We start from the raw sequence: 17,071 nt of genomic DNA, 5'->3' as shown, positions 1-17,071 counted from the left end.
ATCTCTGCACACATTGAGGATTCTCTTCCTCAAATGAAGTCCCCAGAGAGAGAGAGAGAGAGAGAGAGAGAGAGAGATGACAGATGTGAGGTACGCAGGTTTGCATGATGAACACGTTTGATTGGACATTCAGAATTCTCTCTCTCTCTCTCGATCCTTGATCATCAGTCATCACCCTCCCTCACCCCCATTAACTATCATCACATGTCGTCTGTTTACGTTTCAGTTCCCCCTTTAATTCAGGCCTCTCATTAATTCATCAGACCCGCGGCAACCAAAATCCAACACCACAGTTCAGACGCAGAGAAAAAACAAGAAAAGAGAGAAATGCAATGCAGCCTTCATATGTTCAGCTCAGTTCAGTTCAGCCCCCAGATTGTATGTGCACCACACAGCTTTTGCTGAAACCAAGCTTGACCGACACGAAGGCAACCCCCACACACGAATTCCGACGATTCTTTCATCATCGAGAAGAAGAAGAAGAAGATGATGATGATGATGATCGAAGGAGATAACGATCGCGTTAATGGAAATGCCAAAGTAACTTAAAGCTTCATGAGCAAATGGCCCATCCATCCTTAAAGGGGGGTCAAATTAACGTTTTCCTACTTCTCTCTCTAGCTTCATCATCCTCATAATCACCCACCAAACACCAGCATCCAAGAACTAGTAAGAACTACAAATGATTATCCGACTCTCGAGAACTAGCTAAAACCACCAAGTGATCAACATCTACTAAAAAAAAAGCAAGAGAAGTAAACAAGAGCCCTAAACCTAAAATGGAAGAAAAGTAAAGAACTGATGTTATCACCTAACCCCATCGATCCTTCAGCCACTTGGACAAGGCCAATTAGGGTTTCTTACCGAGGGTGTGCTTGTTGTTGTGCATCCACACCTTGAGCACGTGGCGTCTCACCCCGGACTCCGCGCAGAACTGCTCCACCGCCGCCTCGTCGTGCTTCTGGATCCTCCACCCCAGCCTCTCCGCGAAACCCAGCATCTTCTCCTTCTGCTCAGGCGTGAACTTGGTCCTGAACCTCTTCTTCATCCCGCTTCCTCCGCTGCCGCCGCCGCCGCTGCTGCTGGGGTTCGACACGTCCTCCAGCTCGTCCCTGCTGTGGCCGCCCCCCGAAGCCGCCGGCAGGGCCAGGGGCCGGTGCTGCTGCTGCGGTGGGGTCAGGTGCAGGTACCCCGCCGGCGGGGGGGCGGCCCTGTAGTAGGGCGAGAACTGGGGGTGCTGCTGGCCGTGGTGATGGTGCTGGTGGTGGTAGCTCACCAGGGCCCCGCCGCCGCCTCCGTCGCCGGCGTCGTTCTCCTTGCGGTGGAAGTTGCGGTGGCAGTTGCAGGCGGCGCACTTGAGGGCGTCGAGGGTGCCCTCCTCCCCGGCCGCCATGAACTCGCCGCAGCCGTCGACGGCGCTCCCGCCTATGCCCACCGCGTGGTTCTTGAGGCACTCCCGGTACCGCACGGACGACGAAGCGGACTTCCTGGGCGCCGCGGAGGCCCCGCCCTCCCCGACCGCCGCGGAACCGCTTGGCCTGGCGGAGTTGCCCAGGGAGTCGTAGCCGGTGGGCGGCGGCGGATGGTGGTGGTGCACCGGAATCTCCATTTCCTCGTCTTGGTCTTCATGCTCGTCGAATTCCATATCTTCACTTTCTTCCGGTTCTCTCAATTCCTCTCTCTCTCTCTGTCCAAGTTGAGATGGTGTGGCAGGGGAGGTGGTGGTGGTGGTGGCGGTGGCGGAGATCTTCACATGGCTTTTTCCCGCAGAGTGGAGATCCGGGGAGCACAGTGTGTGTCAGCAGAGATGATGATAAACGATAATATAGCTTTGCTTTGTCTCCCAAACTTATAAGTAAAAAATTCGAATTTCGGAAAAAGGGCAAGCAAGTAAAAACAAATCCTCCCAACAATTAGAAGGAAGAGAGAGAGAGAGAGAGCTAAAACAGAAACAGAAGAAGAAGAAGAAGATAAGACGGGATAGAGAGTGTGGCCATCAATTCCCCGTCTCTGCACACACACACACACACACAGAAAGAGAAAGAGAAAGACAGAGAGAGTGTCTCTCACTTGACCAAAAGGGTTTTAAAATTGCCCCCCCCTCCCCTCCCCTCCCCTCCCCTCTCCTTCCCTTCCGGTCACTCCAAGCGTGGCTTCACCTGCTATCGCCGGTTAATCCCCGCGATTACCAGCTCTCCGGTTCCCCTTTTTTTCCCACCTTAATTTCTCTGAAGCGCGGGAGGGAGGGGGGGTTGTCTCTCTGTGAGGGAAAAAAGGTAAAGGACGATGGTCGTCTGAAAATTTTGCCCTTTGTTTGCTAAAACTGCAGGCCACAGGCCATGGATGAGGGGGGGGACTGGCTTTCCCGTTTTGTGCTTGCTTGCGGGTCTGCCTTTTTCTGTCAAACAGTCTGTGGTTGATTAAAAAGAAACCCAGAAGATTTTTTTTTTATTAAAAAAAAAATAAAAAGAAAAAGAAAAAGAAAAGGTTGTGAGACTGTCAAGAAAGAGAATGAGATTCTCCCCCAAGAATTACGTCGCGGTAAAAAAGTTAAAAAAAAAGGGTTTTGCGTGCAGTCTCGAGAAATGACGTCAGGGGCTGAAAGAGAAGGGTGTCGTTTCTTGGCACAGTCAGGGGACGGATTCGGATGGATCTGTCGGCCTTGAAAACTCTCTTTTCTATTAATCCAATTATTATTATTATTATTATTATTATTATTACTATTATTGTTTTTTTTTTAGGATAATGCCGCTCTTACCCTCGAGTCAAAATGATAATAGAATTTCTCATTAACTAATTTTATCGACAGATATAATGAAAATCATTTTCAAAAAGGAAAAAAGAAAATTTGAAATCATCCATCGATGCGAAACGAAAGTATCGAGTTGGAGTGGACGTTAGACGCGCTCGTTGGGCAAACCTAGGCTGGAGCTAATGTATTGCCCGCGTCCGCCCATGCGTACAATTCGTGTAGAAACATCCGGGGGTGGGGTTGCCTTGAAGACCTTTTAGTATTCAGGGATTTGGACTCGAACCAAAGTTAGGCGGGCCAAGCTTTTTATCATTAGTGTGCCCATTTGCCTTCGCCTACTCCGTGATCATCTCTACATGACACTCCTAAATCTGAAATTTTCACGTACCTACTCTTTGGAGAACATCAAAGACGGTACATATAATACGTTGAACTTTCATGAATAGGTCTTGTATCCCACGATTGATGCTTCCCCTACTATGGAGTTTATATATATATAAATCATTGGCTTTTAGTCCATATCAAGCAGGGGGTGAGCAGGATTTTGTCGGGAGGCCAAACTCAACCAAGCCGAACTTGTTTCAGTTTCAAAACTTTGCAATCCAAATCGAACCCAACAATGTCTTCAAGGCCGAAGATGGGCTTCAGTCGCTTATTCACCACCTTGATAATTGGCAGCGATTCGTAATGCTCTCAATCAGTAGATTCAGTACCCTCCCGGATCGGGAACCATGAATCAAACTCGAAAGGATAACCGTGAACCGAATCAAGAATTCCGATTGGATGCGGTTCGACGGTTTTAATGTTTCGAATTCTCAGCGTTATTTTCATTAACCTACGTTTCACTAAACTAATCATGCCCTTGGACAAACAGATGTATCCAGCATCATCCCTACTAATTGCTGATTTGTGGTGATTGTTGGGCGGGACGGACCCGAAGGTTGGCCTAATGTGTAACAACCCGGTCCAACAAGGGCGGGGACCGATTACCGAGCGAAGAGAGCTTGAATAAGGAGCGGTTGCCGGCACATTTGCGGGACGGCGAATGGGGCAAGAATGAACAAAACTACGCACCGAATAGAAAAAGATCGATCCTAGATTACATATGTGAATCTAGAATGATTTCCTAAGATGCACATTTTGATGTAACGATAGCATATAGCATAGACTCGGATGTTAAGTATGCTCCGATGAGAGCACCACACAAAATGGAGTGATTTTTTTGGGAAAGTGTCTAATTGTACGTCAAATGACAAAACCATGAGAGTGGATATGGAATTTGTCAAAGCAGACAATACATCGAGTGATTAATTTGAGGGTACCATATTATGGTATCAAAGTGGGACCCCCTCTAGTATGTGTGTGATGCAAGGACGAACTACGCGGAAACTAGCGGGCTTGTAATGACTCAATTGGATGAAGGGTAAAATGATCGCCAGGACGAGACGACCTAGACAAGGAGTGGCTCACAATAGTCTTCTCAGATGGTCAAGGGGCTAGGAGTGAACATAATTGCTCACCGAACAAAGGGAGAGCATTCATGGACTATATATGTGAATCTAAAATAAACTCACAAGAGAGTGCTAAGATGAGCAATACATTAAGTGAGTTAGTGTAAGGATGTCACATAATGTGTTGCTCAAGTCCCCGTATAGAGTAAAGTTCATTACGAATTTTTGGTTAGGTTGGGGTGGTCCTTTTCACGTAAGACCTTTGTCCAAGCCCGCCAATTATTAAGAATCAGAACCAAGACACATTGCTCTTAAGATATAAAGTCCCGTTAATCGTCATGCAATGGACCTAATGAACTATACGATCTATGTCCTTTCTTCCGCATTCGTATCAAGAATTAAACCTTGATGGCGCCAACAATTGCATCGTTGTTATGATGTATCCGATGGGAGCGTACGGCAGAAATTTGATACATTCGCTTAGGGAAAATCATTAAGAGGGAGCCCAAGTCCAAATCCAAGTCCGAGCCTATTAACATATTCAGTGAAACCCATCTTAACTTAGAAGCTTAAATTCATGAGTTATGTGCCAATATTGATATATTAATTACTTTACACTACTTCGATTTTTCAACGTGAGATTTCTTAACACAACTCACTCATGTGTGTTTCTAGACAGTATTGATTGGGCTAATTTTTTATGTGCCAAGAAAAATGTGAAGAAGGTACGTTCAATATACGATCATATTCCATGTGAAATTATTGTGCTTTCCTTAAATTTCGGTGTTTTGAACCGTCAAATCGACATCTTACATTTGGGTAAAGCTCGTGAACGCTAATGGACATTCGGAAACCCCCGTTTAAATTACATGAATCGACCACATCAAATGACATAGCATCACAAAATCATTTCTCTCCTTTATTGCACCAATCTTGGTAAAATATGCTCGATTGATTGCACATGTGGCTAAAGACACCACGCGCCCCCACACGAAACGAACGGGAAAGGGAACGGGGTCGGGTTCGAATCGACCCGGGACATATGGGACATATCCATGGACCGTCCTCTTTTTGTTTTTTTTCATAAATACAACGTGAAATGTGTCGGCATAAATGGGGACTGGGGGCTTACGTGCCCTTTATCTCCGACACAATCGAGCAGTCAAAGCTTTTTTATTTTATTTTTTATTTTTTTAAATTGATTTTTATATCTCGGGGATTTTGCCCACTTCTTTTTAGTTTTATTTTTCGTCTTTGCAGATGGACTTTTTATAATAATAATAATAATAATAATAATAGACTACTCTGGGATTGCAAAATGCTGATGTCATGCTCTTACAGAACAGTAGAGTCTGACCAACATTAGTTAAGGCCTTTATTCATTATCCTTTTCTTTTTCTTTTTTATATTTCGTTTGTCCCTTTTTTGTTTAACTTTTGTCCGTCCAGTTTTTTTTTTTTTAAATTCAAATAAAAGCCTAACATGCTTTCATTTTCTCAAATAAAAAATTAAAGTGGACTTTATTTATAATAAGAACCTAAAGTTCCCCCGTTATTTGAAAGAATTTCTTGACCAAAGACACTTTCGCCATTTCTTTTTTTTTTTTTTTTTTTTTTTTTTTCCTTTTATCTTTCTTTTTTCCTATTTTTTATTTTTTATTTCTTTTTGCCCTTCCTTCTCGCCTAAAACCGGCCACCTGCAAGAAGGGAGGGAAAAATAAATAAATAAATAAATAAATATGTAAAAAATAAATGATGAAAATGCTCTTGATCAGGCTATTCTTTCAAATAATAAAGATATTTCAAGTCATTATTTAAGAAAATGATGACACTTCAGACCTTTATTTAAGATTTTTCCTTTTTTATTTTATTGCTTTTGGTAACGGAGCTTTTACTACTTCTAAAATGGTCAAAAACCCCAATGATGTGTGTAATCAATTTTTGATAGTTGAGCGAATGAAAGAGACATCGGCTGCATTTATTATTATGGGATAAACCCATGTATATAGGTAGACGTGGCCGATTCCGTGAAACCGCCGGTTCCAGTTCCGAGTTTGGAACCGCCTGTTTCGGGCCGGTTTCGATTCCGGTTCAGAACCGCTGGTTCCTAAGCTCAACGGCTCTTTTTCACCGGGCCTCCTCCCTTTTTTTTTTTAATAAAAAAAAACGGGTCGGAACTGTGGGCCCGGTTTCGGACCCACGGTTTCATTTGGCCATGTCTAATATAGGTGACCTCAATAATTTGTAACTCATTGATTGGAGCTGTTTATCATTTTTGCCGTACGTATATTATAGTGAATTAGTGATGGAAAGGAACAGTACTATCAGAGAAGTCGCGTGCTTTGTTGTCAAAACCGTGGCATTGCATCTTCAAGCAAATCTCCTTCGCCACACGTTACCTTACTCCTTCCAAACCGAAACAAACGAAACACCACACAACCCGACAAAAAGAGAGAGAGAGAGAGAGAGAGAGAGAGAGAGAATGAAAAGAGACCTTCTAAATTTCCTCAATTCATTACACTTTTTTGAGCAAACCATATCTTCAAAGTCAAAATCCTCATTGGGGTTTTCTGATTTGGGATTTAAATTGTATATAGCGGTTGAAATTGATATGTGTAAATAGGTTATCAGATGTCAAATGCAATTTAGGACGTGTTTGTGCGAGTAAAAGAATTTTTTCGCTAATTGCTTTTTGAATCTTCGCAAGTTAGTTTTGCTTAAAATGACCGGTCAATAGAAAACCATTTATGGTCGGAGAAAATATGCATGCTTAAAGTTAAGAAATAATTATCTAACCTGAAAAGAGGAAAATATTTTCCTCGAAAAAGGATTTCTGGAAAAGTCTTTTTCTTTATCATGAAATTTTCACCAAAACAAACACCTCAAAAATGTCATATAAGGGAGTTGAGGATGCATAATGGCACTTTTGGAAACGGAGGATTTCCGAATCATAAAGCTGGAGATCGTGCAAACAACTATAGCTCGGGGCCACCTGCACGTGTCAAAGGTCTAAATTTCATCTATTCACAGGATTTACAAGGTGTTCCACGAGCATCCGGATAGTTGAATCTCTGCTTTCGTGCCCTTATGCTTATAAGAAAAGAAACAGAGAAAGTGGGTTTGAATTTGAGGATGGTTTTTTCGGTACTTCTCCCGAAAACAAAAAAAAAAAAAAAGACAAACAGTAGTCCATCATACTATCTTAATGCATTGTCATTCAACCCGACTCGAAAACCGCATTGATATTTTAAAGATCATCACGAATACGACATGACGACACAACACAATAAAAAAAGACTCCAAAACTATAATGAGCCCACACGTTTTGAATCATAGTTAGATAAAATTGCTTCACATGCAGAGAGATCTTGGTAATGATAGGATGAAACAACATTAATAACCAAACATAAATGCAATGGCGCCACACGGATCGCCGGTCCTAACCGAAAGCCTGACTCACCAGAAGTCAGCCCCCACACCAACTAATCTCCAAATGTTGTCTGACATGCCAAAGGTTATTTGATTTTTCTCGTATCCGAAGTCCACCTTCGGCTGTCTAGAAGGAAAAAAAAAAAAAAATGTATCATGTTTCATGATTGGCACCAAGAATCATGCTTGATCTCGAGTTCTGTAGCGGAATAGTTTTTCGAATTGGTATGGCGGCTTTTGCCCGAGGTGTCATCTGGTTTGCTTTGTCCGGGAGGCGAAGAGGGGAAGAAAAATCCTACATTTCCTCTCTTTTGCCCTCATGGAAATTCCATATTTCTATTTTGAAAAAAAAAACCGCCAAAAATCTGAAATTATGTCCACTATTATTATTGTGATACATTTATCCTGGACTTTTTTTTTCGAGGTCAAAAACTCCGGAGTATGCGAACCGTGATACATTTATCCTAAACGTTTTCTTGCGACATAAAAAAATCAAGACAGTTGTGTCTGCGTGACATATTTACCATCTGTCAAAATTTTGTAAAATGATTTACCAAATCAAAACAACATCGTTCTTGTTTAACTTGGGCCACGGGGGTGTCACGGTCAATGCCATTTGCCTTCAATTCTCCATGTAGGTAAACTTTTTAACATTGCTCATTCACATAACCTTAACGGGTGCTAAATACGTCGCGCGCTGGTGAATACGAATCGAAGTTTGGGGAAGGAGAATGACGAGGAGTCCTCGACCCGCAACAGATAGGAGATGACTTATTCAATCACATAGTTTGGGCTCCTAGAATATGGCGAATTTGGGGCTATCTACCATGTCGCGGGAGTATAAATTTGAGATTTTTGGTGTCCGAAAAAAAGGGGTTAAGTCGTAATCGTATCACGTCGGACGTAACTTGGGAGCTTAGGTGGCCTTTTTCTCTTTTAGTTTATACATAGTTAGTTGACTCCCATCTCCCGTTTTATAGAGAGAGAGAGAGAGAGAGAGAGCATTGACAATCTGCTAATTACAGAATTTAGCTGGTCTATGCTGATTAAGAACTTTAATTTATGTGGAGCAGAGAGAGAGAGAAGGGGGGAAGTTACACTAAAGTTCAGGTGGCACGTGTGGAGGGAGACCCCGTAATGAATGCGATATGCCCGTTCCGTTTGGTGCACTGACCGTCAGATCAAGGGAATGAAAGGAACGAGAGGGACGCCGAGATTCGGTCGTGGCCCCGCGGGGCGTGCGAGTAGTGCGTGCGTGTGAGGGAGTGAGGGAATTGCGGGGAAAAGGAGACAGCGATTTTGACAACTCGATCCCCTCCCCACCCCCTCCAAAAAAAAAAAAAACAAATAATAATAAAAAAAATCGAAATGAAAACAATATAAAAAAAAAAAAAAACAAAAGAAAAGACAAAAGACAAAAAGACAGAAAAGAAGGGCAAGGCTCTGAAACCCTCCCCCGAGCCCTCCTCCTACACTCCATTTCCACTTCCATGCTTTTTGGCAGCCTTTTCCCCAACCCTTCCCTTCCCCCCAATTCTCACTTCTGCCGAAATGGAGCCCAACCTCTTCATCGCAATCATTACATCACGTGGTGCTCACGAAATCATAGGTCAAGCTCGCATTAAATCACGTCACCGGATTGAGCCGATTCAATCTCAAAACTTTTTTGATTTGATCAAATAAACATATTGCGAGATTATCAATTTAGTCATAAACTTCTCAATTTAATCAATTAAGTTCGAACCTTTCGAAGATTTGTTGATATAGTCATTCTTTGATCGAAAATAGAAAATGCAGACGTCGGTCGTCCCGCGCGACGACGCCCGATGGCCAATGTCGACAAAGACGATTTTCTTTTTCCCCTTGCAAATTTGTTGAAGTATTCTGATTTTTCTTTTCTTTTCTTTCTCTACTGTTCTTTCCCTTTCATTTTTTTTTATTTTTTTTTTCATTTTGTTCTATTTTGCATTGCCCCGTTCGAGGCCGTGATGCCCTGGCCTAGCCCAAATCCAGGTGAGAGCCCCTCACCTACGGGTCGCAAGGGATCACGAGCTCTCGCCCGGATCTGGACGAGGCAAATGCGACGGCCATCGCCGAGGCTCCAAACCAGCAAAGGGAAATAGGGAAAACGAAAAATAAAAATAAAAATGAAAAAAGATATAAAAAAAAAATTAGAATTTTTTTTTTCTAAAAAATTGCAAAAATCGTCTACATTACATGAGACGGGCGACTTCCAAATTAGCAATTTTATGCTAATTGGAAAATTCAAAACATTAGAATTAGACTGACAATCATTTAATAGGTTTATGACTTTTTAGACAAATTTCCTTGATATTAATTAATTAAGATCACTAAAGTACTTTAAACGCCTATACACATAGAAAATGGAATAATAACATGTTTAAGAAGAGTCGTCTACTTAAAATAGAAATGTTTATGTTTCTAAAAGCGCAATTGCTCACTATTGACGACTGTCCTTGAGCACTCTTTAACATTATCCGAGGAAATACTACATGCACCGGATACATCATCGAAACATTCTTATTATTGTCAGACTCAGTGAGATTCAGTAAATCAACGGACTTAACGGGAAGCTGAAATGAACTAAACACAAAATGATTCAAGCACGACAAATCAACAGGATATGATGCTCTCTCCCCTTGACTAATCTTTCTGCAAATAGTGTACAGGACGCAAATTCACGTCGCCATCGACCCAACATCGCCTTTCCCAATTCCCCGCTCGACCCCCCTCAAAAAGCATTTTTGGGTAGGGCCGGAGCATAACGTCGGATCAGTAGCTGTCATAATCAGGATTAGGGGCTGCAAAGGAGTCCCCTATTTAATGAAAAGACTTGTCCTTTAAGCATGTCACCGAGGTTTTAGCATGCCCTAACGAAATGGAAATCGTAGCCTTTTTGTCTCCTGCGAAATGGAAAGTTGCCGTGTGCAAAGCAGAGAGAGGGAACCTTGGCGTGTGAGGTTGCTAAACCAAGATTGCAAAGTTTAAAGAAGCTAAATCCCTATCCACCTGCATCCTAGAATTGCAGAAGGAGGATGGCGATAGTGATGATGATGATCTCTTGGCATTGAAGTTTCGATTGTTTGAGCAAATGGGAAGGTCCCTTCCTTCTGGTTCTATTTGGCCCCGAAAAAGCGACTAAAGGCCGAACAGAAACGGCACCCTGAGTTTCAGGGTCCGATCTTTAAGCAAAAAATAAATGACCCGCTTGAAATAATTAGCCAATGAAGAATGCTTTCGCTATCGACAATAATTTGTTCAATGTGATCCATGAACTTTAGCATAATATTCGATGTGGTCATTGCATATTTAATTTATTCAATGTGGTTCATGAACTTTTGGCACATATCCGGTGTAATCTCTAAACTATTCATACGGTTTACGGACTAAATTGAACGCGTACCAAAAGTTCGAGGATAACTTTAAACAAATTAAAAGTTCGGGAATCACATTCCATATTGATCTAAAATTCAAGGACCACATTGAATAAATTAAAAGCTCACGGATCATATTACACATTGAATTAAAGTTTATGGATTATTTATGTCATTTTCCCTTTTTGGGAGCAATATAACCGATGCTTTTTAGAAAAAAAAAATTTACGAACCAACCATTTTGCCCGCGAAACAAACGGGCCCGGCAAATACAAACATATCAATTCCTGCTCGCGCCCTCGGTAAAGCTGTGTGGGCATGCATGCAGTCGTCACATCACTTCATCTTACAGCCAAAGATTCTCAGAGACGTGTTAATGGACGGGTTGAAGAGGCACATGCCGAAGCGAGGTTTCCAGTTTCCACCATGCTGCATGAGTGCATGGGGACAAAAAGGATGCAAATACTGCTGTGGAGTGAGACACCTAGGGCAAAAGAAGAATGACATGATTCGGGGAACTACTGGAGATGAACATGGGGGCAGGACCATGGACTGCCACGGCGAATTGGAGATGATGGAGTCCATCCTAACCGTCGTGAGCTTTTTCCCTGTTGTATTGACCTTAATTGCCAAAAGCAACAGTGAAGTTGTACTCGATATCAGAAAATACTCAGAACAGGAAATTGAATCATGGAAAATTCGAACGTCCCTGTAATTCGTGATGTCGGAATTATGTGCCTTCAATTCGTTAATGAGAACCGGTCATAGCTCATCAATTCGATTTTGAGCACCCGAAAAAAATTCGGCCAACCGGTCGTAAATGGACCGGGGAGGGCCTATTACACTGTCTGCCCAGTGATCACCTCTACGGTGGAGCCGAATCCTACACAAAATTGCTCTAATGCAGGGCCGGTGACTCAAAATCAAAAGAGATGCGCCGTGGAAATGGGCGAGGGCCGCAATTGCGGCAACCCGGATCTATTGTCGATTAAGCACGTTTCGAGTGATGTTGGCTTAACACAGGAATCATTCGTACTAAACGTGCCAACACTCTGGGAATTAACAGTCACTCACGGATACATTTCCCTATAGATCAACTCGAGCTCGGGTTAAATTTGTGGGTCTGACTGTGTACCAGGCCTACTAAAAATCCTTGCCAAGTCCCCCCACAATTTGGTAGATGTTAGATATCCCCGGGAACAGTCGGGTCTAGACGGGCCGAGCGAGTCCACATGGACGGGGCTCGGGCACAAGACGCTCCCGTGGTTCGTTTGCACAAAATCGAGCCGGTCGACCTGCTCCCGCTCCTAACCCACAGGACCTAAGTTCTCTTCATTGCTGCAAAAAGACGAGCGCTGTTTGCTCGATCATGGGCCAGTTTGCTGGATTCACGAATCGGACCTGTAGGAAGCATTTTTTCGATTTTGGGCCATTTTCTGTTGATACAACACTTCGGGTCGACATTCGTCTCCCCAAGGCCCAAGCAATCTTTTCTGCTTCCTCTAGTTGTTTAAGAAGCCTGCACTTGCCACACTGACTATCCCTATTAGAACCAAATTGCTAACTTCTCGTTCAAATCGAGGTTCGTGTAAGGCTCGAATGTTCTTCTCGCAATGAATTTTGTGACATATAATTCAACTTATGCCGACCAAGCCCCGGTCTCTAAGGGGGTGCATGAAAACGTTTCAGAAACAAAATTTACGTTCCAAACTTATTTCTGGAACGCAAACCGCTTTGGTAACGCAATTCTACTTTTCTATTTCCGAAACAAAAAGTTGTTTCAGAAATAGATTTGAAGAAGAAATGTGAAACAAAAATTTTCTACTTTTCCGAGAAATAGAAATAGAAATCTCATTTTTTCTCAAATACCCGCTGGCCGCCGCCGGCCATTGGTCGCCGGCCGCCGGTCGCCGCCCGCCGCCGCCGTCGTCGGCTAACACATTTTTCAGAAGTAGAAATTTTATGTCGTTATCAAATACATTTTTTTGCTCAGAAACTCATTCAGAAACAGAAATAAAAAAAACTATTTCTAGCCGTAAATCTATTTCAAAAACAGAATGGTTATCATTCACCCCCTAAGGGTCCTAATAGATTTTAGTGACAGATGGTCGTAATAGTTGAAATTTCGGATTAAACTTGTACACCCCCATTATTTTTTTTTCGATGATAATTATCGACAAATGGTAGTTCAAACATCAAATCGGATTTCATCTGCAGTGAATTGACTTTGGTCAGTGCATGCATTCTTCGCACCTAATGGAACTAGCTTTACGGTAAAGAACAAATGAAAGGCATTTAACGAGATGCGGCCATATTCCGACCACCCAAAAAAGAAAAAGAAAAGAGATGCCGACAAGGTGAGATGACAGCTAACCCCCCCACCGCCAAAAAAAAAAAAAAAGACTTGAATCCACGGCACGCAAAGACGATCATTCTTTTCATCTTTAAACCGCCTGCTTGTGAACTTATCCCCCAAAATTACACCGAGCAAGAAAAACACTAATCTCAATCTTACACAATCAACTCCTCCACGTCATTGCCGCCGCCGCCGCAACCCTCGCCGCCCCAAAAATTCGCTCCCTCTCCCGAAACTACACCCGGACCCACTTCAAAAAGCCCATATTTGCAGCATAACCTTTGCCTCTCCGTGATGCTTCGTTTTGCTAGCTCCGGTGATTGATTCCAATCATTTGGATCTAATCCCCCCAACCAAAAAAAAAAAAAAAAAACAAGCCCAAAAGTAGAAAGAATGATGACGTCACCGACGGCGACAAAAACAGAGCCATTAATTTGCAATGCAGATTGAAAGCAATTAATCATGGGCAAGTTGATTGGATCCCCCCTATCATTGACATATTCAGTTGATGGGGAAAAGACCCCATCAAGTCAAAAGAGCAGATTGGTCCATTCCACGTCAAATTTGTTGACTTTTTTCTACTTCCTTCCTCGGCTTTTGAAATGGTTTCAGTCCCTCCATCGCCCTTGATCGCATCTCTATAAACTATACAATCATCGCCTGCCTTGAAATTCGCCAAACCAATACGTCGAATCTCCGAACCCCTTTTGCAATTTTCGAATTAAAAATGTGATCTTTTTTATTTTCAAATGCTTGAGTTTGTCTTTTTTTTCTTTTTTTTTACAGCAGCGGAGGAGGCCTCTCGAGCAACTTCCTCTCCGATTCATTGGAGTCTTCACTTTCCTTGGTGAACGCGCTGTCAGCTTCGGGTTCCCCGTCGCGAGAGGTGGTCAGCTTGTCGCTGCCCTGGATATCACGGTACCCAACGCGGCGGCTCTGCATCACTCCCATGGACCTCGACTTGCTCAGCCCCGCCATTACCGTCCGTTTCACCGCCACCCCATGATTGGAGAGCCGCAGCGGCGGCGGCGGCGGCTTTCTCCTTGCTGCCCAGATCTCACTGTACGATCCAACCGACCTCGACCTCACCACCTGATCGCCCGAACCAATCGCCTCGTTTTTGTACTCGACGCTGGCAACACCGGATCCCTCTCTCCCGCGCTCCACGCTCGGAACGCTGGATACCTTGCTCTTCTTCCTCCCGCTCCCGAGCCTCCTCATCGTCTTCGCCGTCTCATCGCCCCCCGCTGCGTCGACGCCCGCGCTTGCCCCTACCCGCCGCCGCCCCCAGTTCAAGTTCTTCCACGCGCGGGCCCTCCGGGTCGCCTCTGTCAGCCCCTCCACCACCTCGGCCATCTCCGGCCGTCTCCTCGCGCTCCCCTTGACGCACCTCGCTGCCAGCGTTGCCACGCTCCGCACCGCCGCTGGGTCCGCTGGCGGGTCGATCCTGTTGTCCCAGATCGCGTCGAACGCGCGCCGTCTGATCAAGGGCACCGCCCAGTCGACTATGGAAGGGGGGCTGAAGTTCACGTCGATTGCGTTCCTGCCGCTGACGATCTCGAGCAACAAAATGCCGAAGCTGAACACATCGCTCTTGGCGCTGAGATCGGACGGCTGGAGGTAGCCCGGGTCGAGGTAGCCTAACGTCCCCGCCGGGGGCGTGCACCTGGCCCGTACGTCCTCCACGTGTCCCCTCAGAGCGAGCCCGAAGTCGCCCAGCCTCGCGTTCGACCCCCCGTCGATCAGAACGTTGGACGACTTGATGTCCCGGTGGATCACCGGCGGGTCCGCCGAGTGCAGGCACTGGACCGCCTTCGCCACCTGGAGCGCGAACCGGATCCGCCGGGTCCATCCGGGCGGTCTGGAGCTCCGGTGGAGCAGGTCGTACAGCGACCCGTTGGGCATGTACTCGACGACGAGATGGAGCCGGCCGTCCGACACGCCGTCGCAGAAGCCGATGAGGTTGACAAGCCTCGGGCTGTGAACCCGGGACAGGATCTCAATCTCGTTCTCTGCCGGGCTCGCGTTGTTGTTGTTCCCGTCATTGAAGATGAGATTGAGATTGGCGTTGGTCGTCGTCGCCGATGGGTTGGAGGGTAACTTGGTTCTCTTGACGGCGGCGACGAGCTTGCCGTCGTCGAGGACGGCACGATAGACGTTGCCGTGGCTTCCTCTCCCGAGGAAGGTCTCGGCGGAGAAGCCACCGGTGGCCTTCACGAGGTCGCAGTAGGAGAACTTGCGAATCTTCTTGGCGGGCTTGCCGGGCCCGTGTTTGGCGGCGGTGGCGGTGGTGATTCTCTTGCAGTCCCAGTTGTAGGGATCGCAGGTGGATATGGCGGCCTCGCCATTGCAGGAGAGATAACCCATGACGGGATGACGACGGCGATGATCAGAGATTATGGGTTCCAGCGAGGAGACGGTGAGGAACGACGGAGATGGAGGTGATGGATGCGGTGGTGGTGAGGAAGAGGGAGGAGGAGAGTCCCAAAAGCCATGGACTTCTGAGAGAGAGCGCGGTGCGTAAAGCTTGATATATTAGCTGTTTTTATTTATTTATTTATTTACTTTCTTTACAAAGTTGAGGAATTTTGAAAAAAAAAATAAAAGTGGTGTGAAATGAAAGCACTTAAAAGTTTGAAAATTTGAGTGCGGCTATTGATATATTTTCATTAATGGCAGCTACCGTATGGGTCCCATTTATGAGGATTTCGAAACCGTTCATTAGATATTATATCCGAAATAAAAATTTCGAGATGTTAGTTGCGCATAGCACTAGAGAAAGCAATATAACGAGTATCGTAAATTTTTCTTTGCTAGATTATTGACAGATCGCCTAAAGTCCACAAAATATCGAGACATATAGAATATCATAAGGCCATAACTCCAAAAAAAAAAAAAAAGTCATGTGAGTTCAACAAATATGCCTACTGTACATATGTTTTTTTAGCATGACCAAGCTCTGTTCGTTATTTTTCAAATGTTGTTTCAGACAATGGCATTGGCGTGCAGATTTCTTGGAGTTGGTCATAAAAGATTGGGGGTGGGTGGGGGCCGGGCCGTGGGGTCCACGTCTAGGGGCGTGTCTACTTCCCACATGCCTTTAGCTTTATCTTTATCCAAATTCGAAACCCTAAAAAGTCAATATTTCTCATTTAAACTTAAACCGCACAATTTAAAACAAAATCACGCGAAAACGATTTTAATTTTTTTTCCGCCATTGATTTGAGAATTAATCAAACCACAGATGCGTCCTCGGATTAAATTGTTCGTACGATGCGCGCAGATTCCAAAATTTCTCATGTAAAGTGAACGGCACATTCTTTTCAAGCTTTCTCGTGTTTTCATGGGTCGCCTTTATACCTTTTTTTTTTCTTCCCATTTTTGCCGTCTGTGGAAGGCAAGAATCGCATCGCGCTAGTGCGCAACAGCTGATCTAAAACGCAAAGTGATGCGGCGGCAAATGACCCATTAACTTTTAGTTTGTTCAATATGATCTCTAAATTTTCTTATGATAAACAATATGAACTCTGAATTTTTAAATTATTCAATATAACTATTAGAATGCACGTGTAAGTTGTGGTAAAAAAGTTTCATATTGGAGAATTGATGCGGTGTGGAGTAGTTAATATATCCAAGTTGGTCCATAACTCATTGGTTTAAGTTTTTTTAGTTAATGTGAGTCGAACTGG

The 17,071-nt window shown here is 44.3% G+C and overlaps 2 protein-coding genes across 2 annotated transcripts; both read right to left on the bottom strand.

Annotated features, from left to right (window-relative positions):
- Positions 1-523: 523 nt before the first annotated feature.
- On the bottom strand, positions 524-2,062 carry LOC115749875 (zinc-finger homeodomain protein 2). Its single transcript, XM_030686885.2, has one exon. The coding sequence runs from the start codon at positions 1,643-1,645 to the stop codon at positions 851-853; it is 795 nt and encodes a 264-aa protein (XP_030542745.1). The 5' UTR covers positions 1,646-2,062; the 3' UTR covers positions 524-850.
- Positions 2,063-14,072: 12,010 nt separating this feature from the next.
- On the bottom strand, positions 14,073-15,902 carry LOC115749863 (serine/threonine-protein kinase-like protein At1g28390). Its single transcript, XM_030686867.2, has one exon. It carries the CDS (start codon positions 15,747-15,749, stop codon positions 14,163-14,165), a length of 1,587 nt encoding a protein of 528 aa, XP_030542727.1. The 5' UTR covers positions 15,750-15,902; the 3' UTR covers positions 14,073-14,162.
- Positions 15,903-17,071: the final 1,169 nt, after the last annotated feature.

Source organism: Rhodamnia argentea, chromosome 2 (genome assembly GCF_020921035.1).
Source record: "Rhodamnia argentea isolate NSW1041297 chromosome 2, ASM2092103v1, whole genome shotgun sequence".
Classification (NCBI taxonomy): Eukaryota; Viridiplantae; Streptophyta; class Magnoliopsida; order Myrtales; family Myrtaceae; genus Rhodamnia; species Rhodamnia argentea.
The sequence above is the reverse complement of the archived record's forward strand: the minus strand, read 5'-3'. Positions and strand labels throughout refer to the sequence as shown.

What these genes read in the sequence shown, in the direction of transcription:
- LOC115749863 (XM_030686867.2), bottom strand. Translation starts at nt 15,749, where the DNA reads ATGGGTTATCTCTCCTGCAATGGCGAGGCCGCCATATCCACCTGCGAT.
- LOC115749875 (XM_030686885.2), bottom strand. Translation starts at nt 1,645, where the DNA reads ATGGAATTCGACGAGCATGAAGACCAAGACGAGGAAATGGAGATTCCG.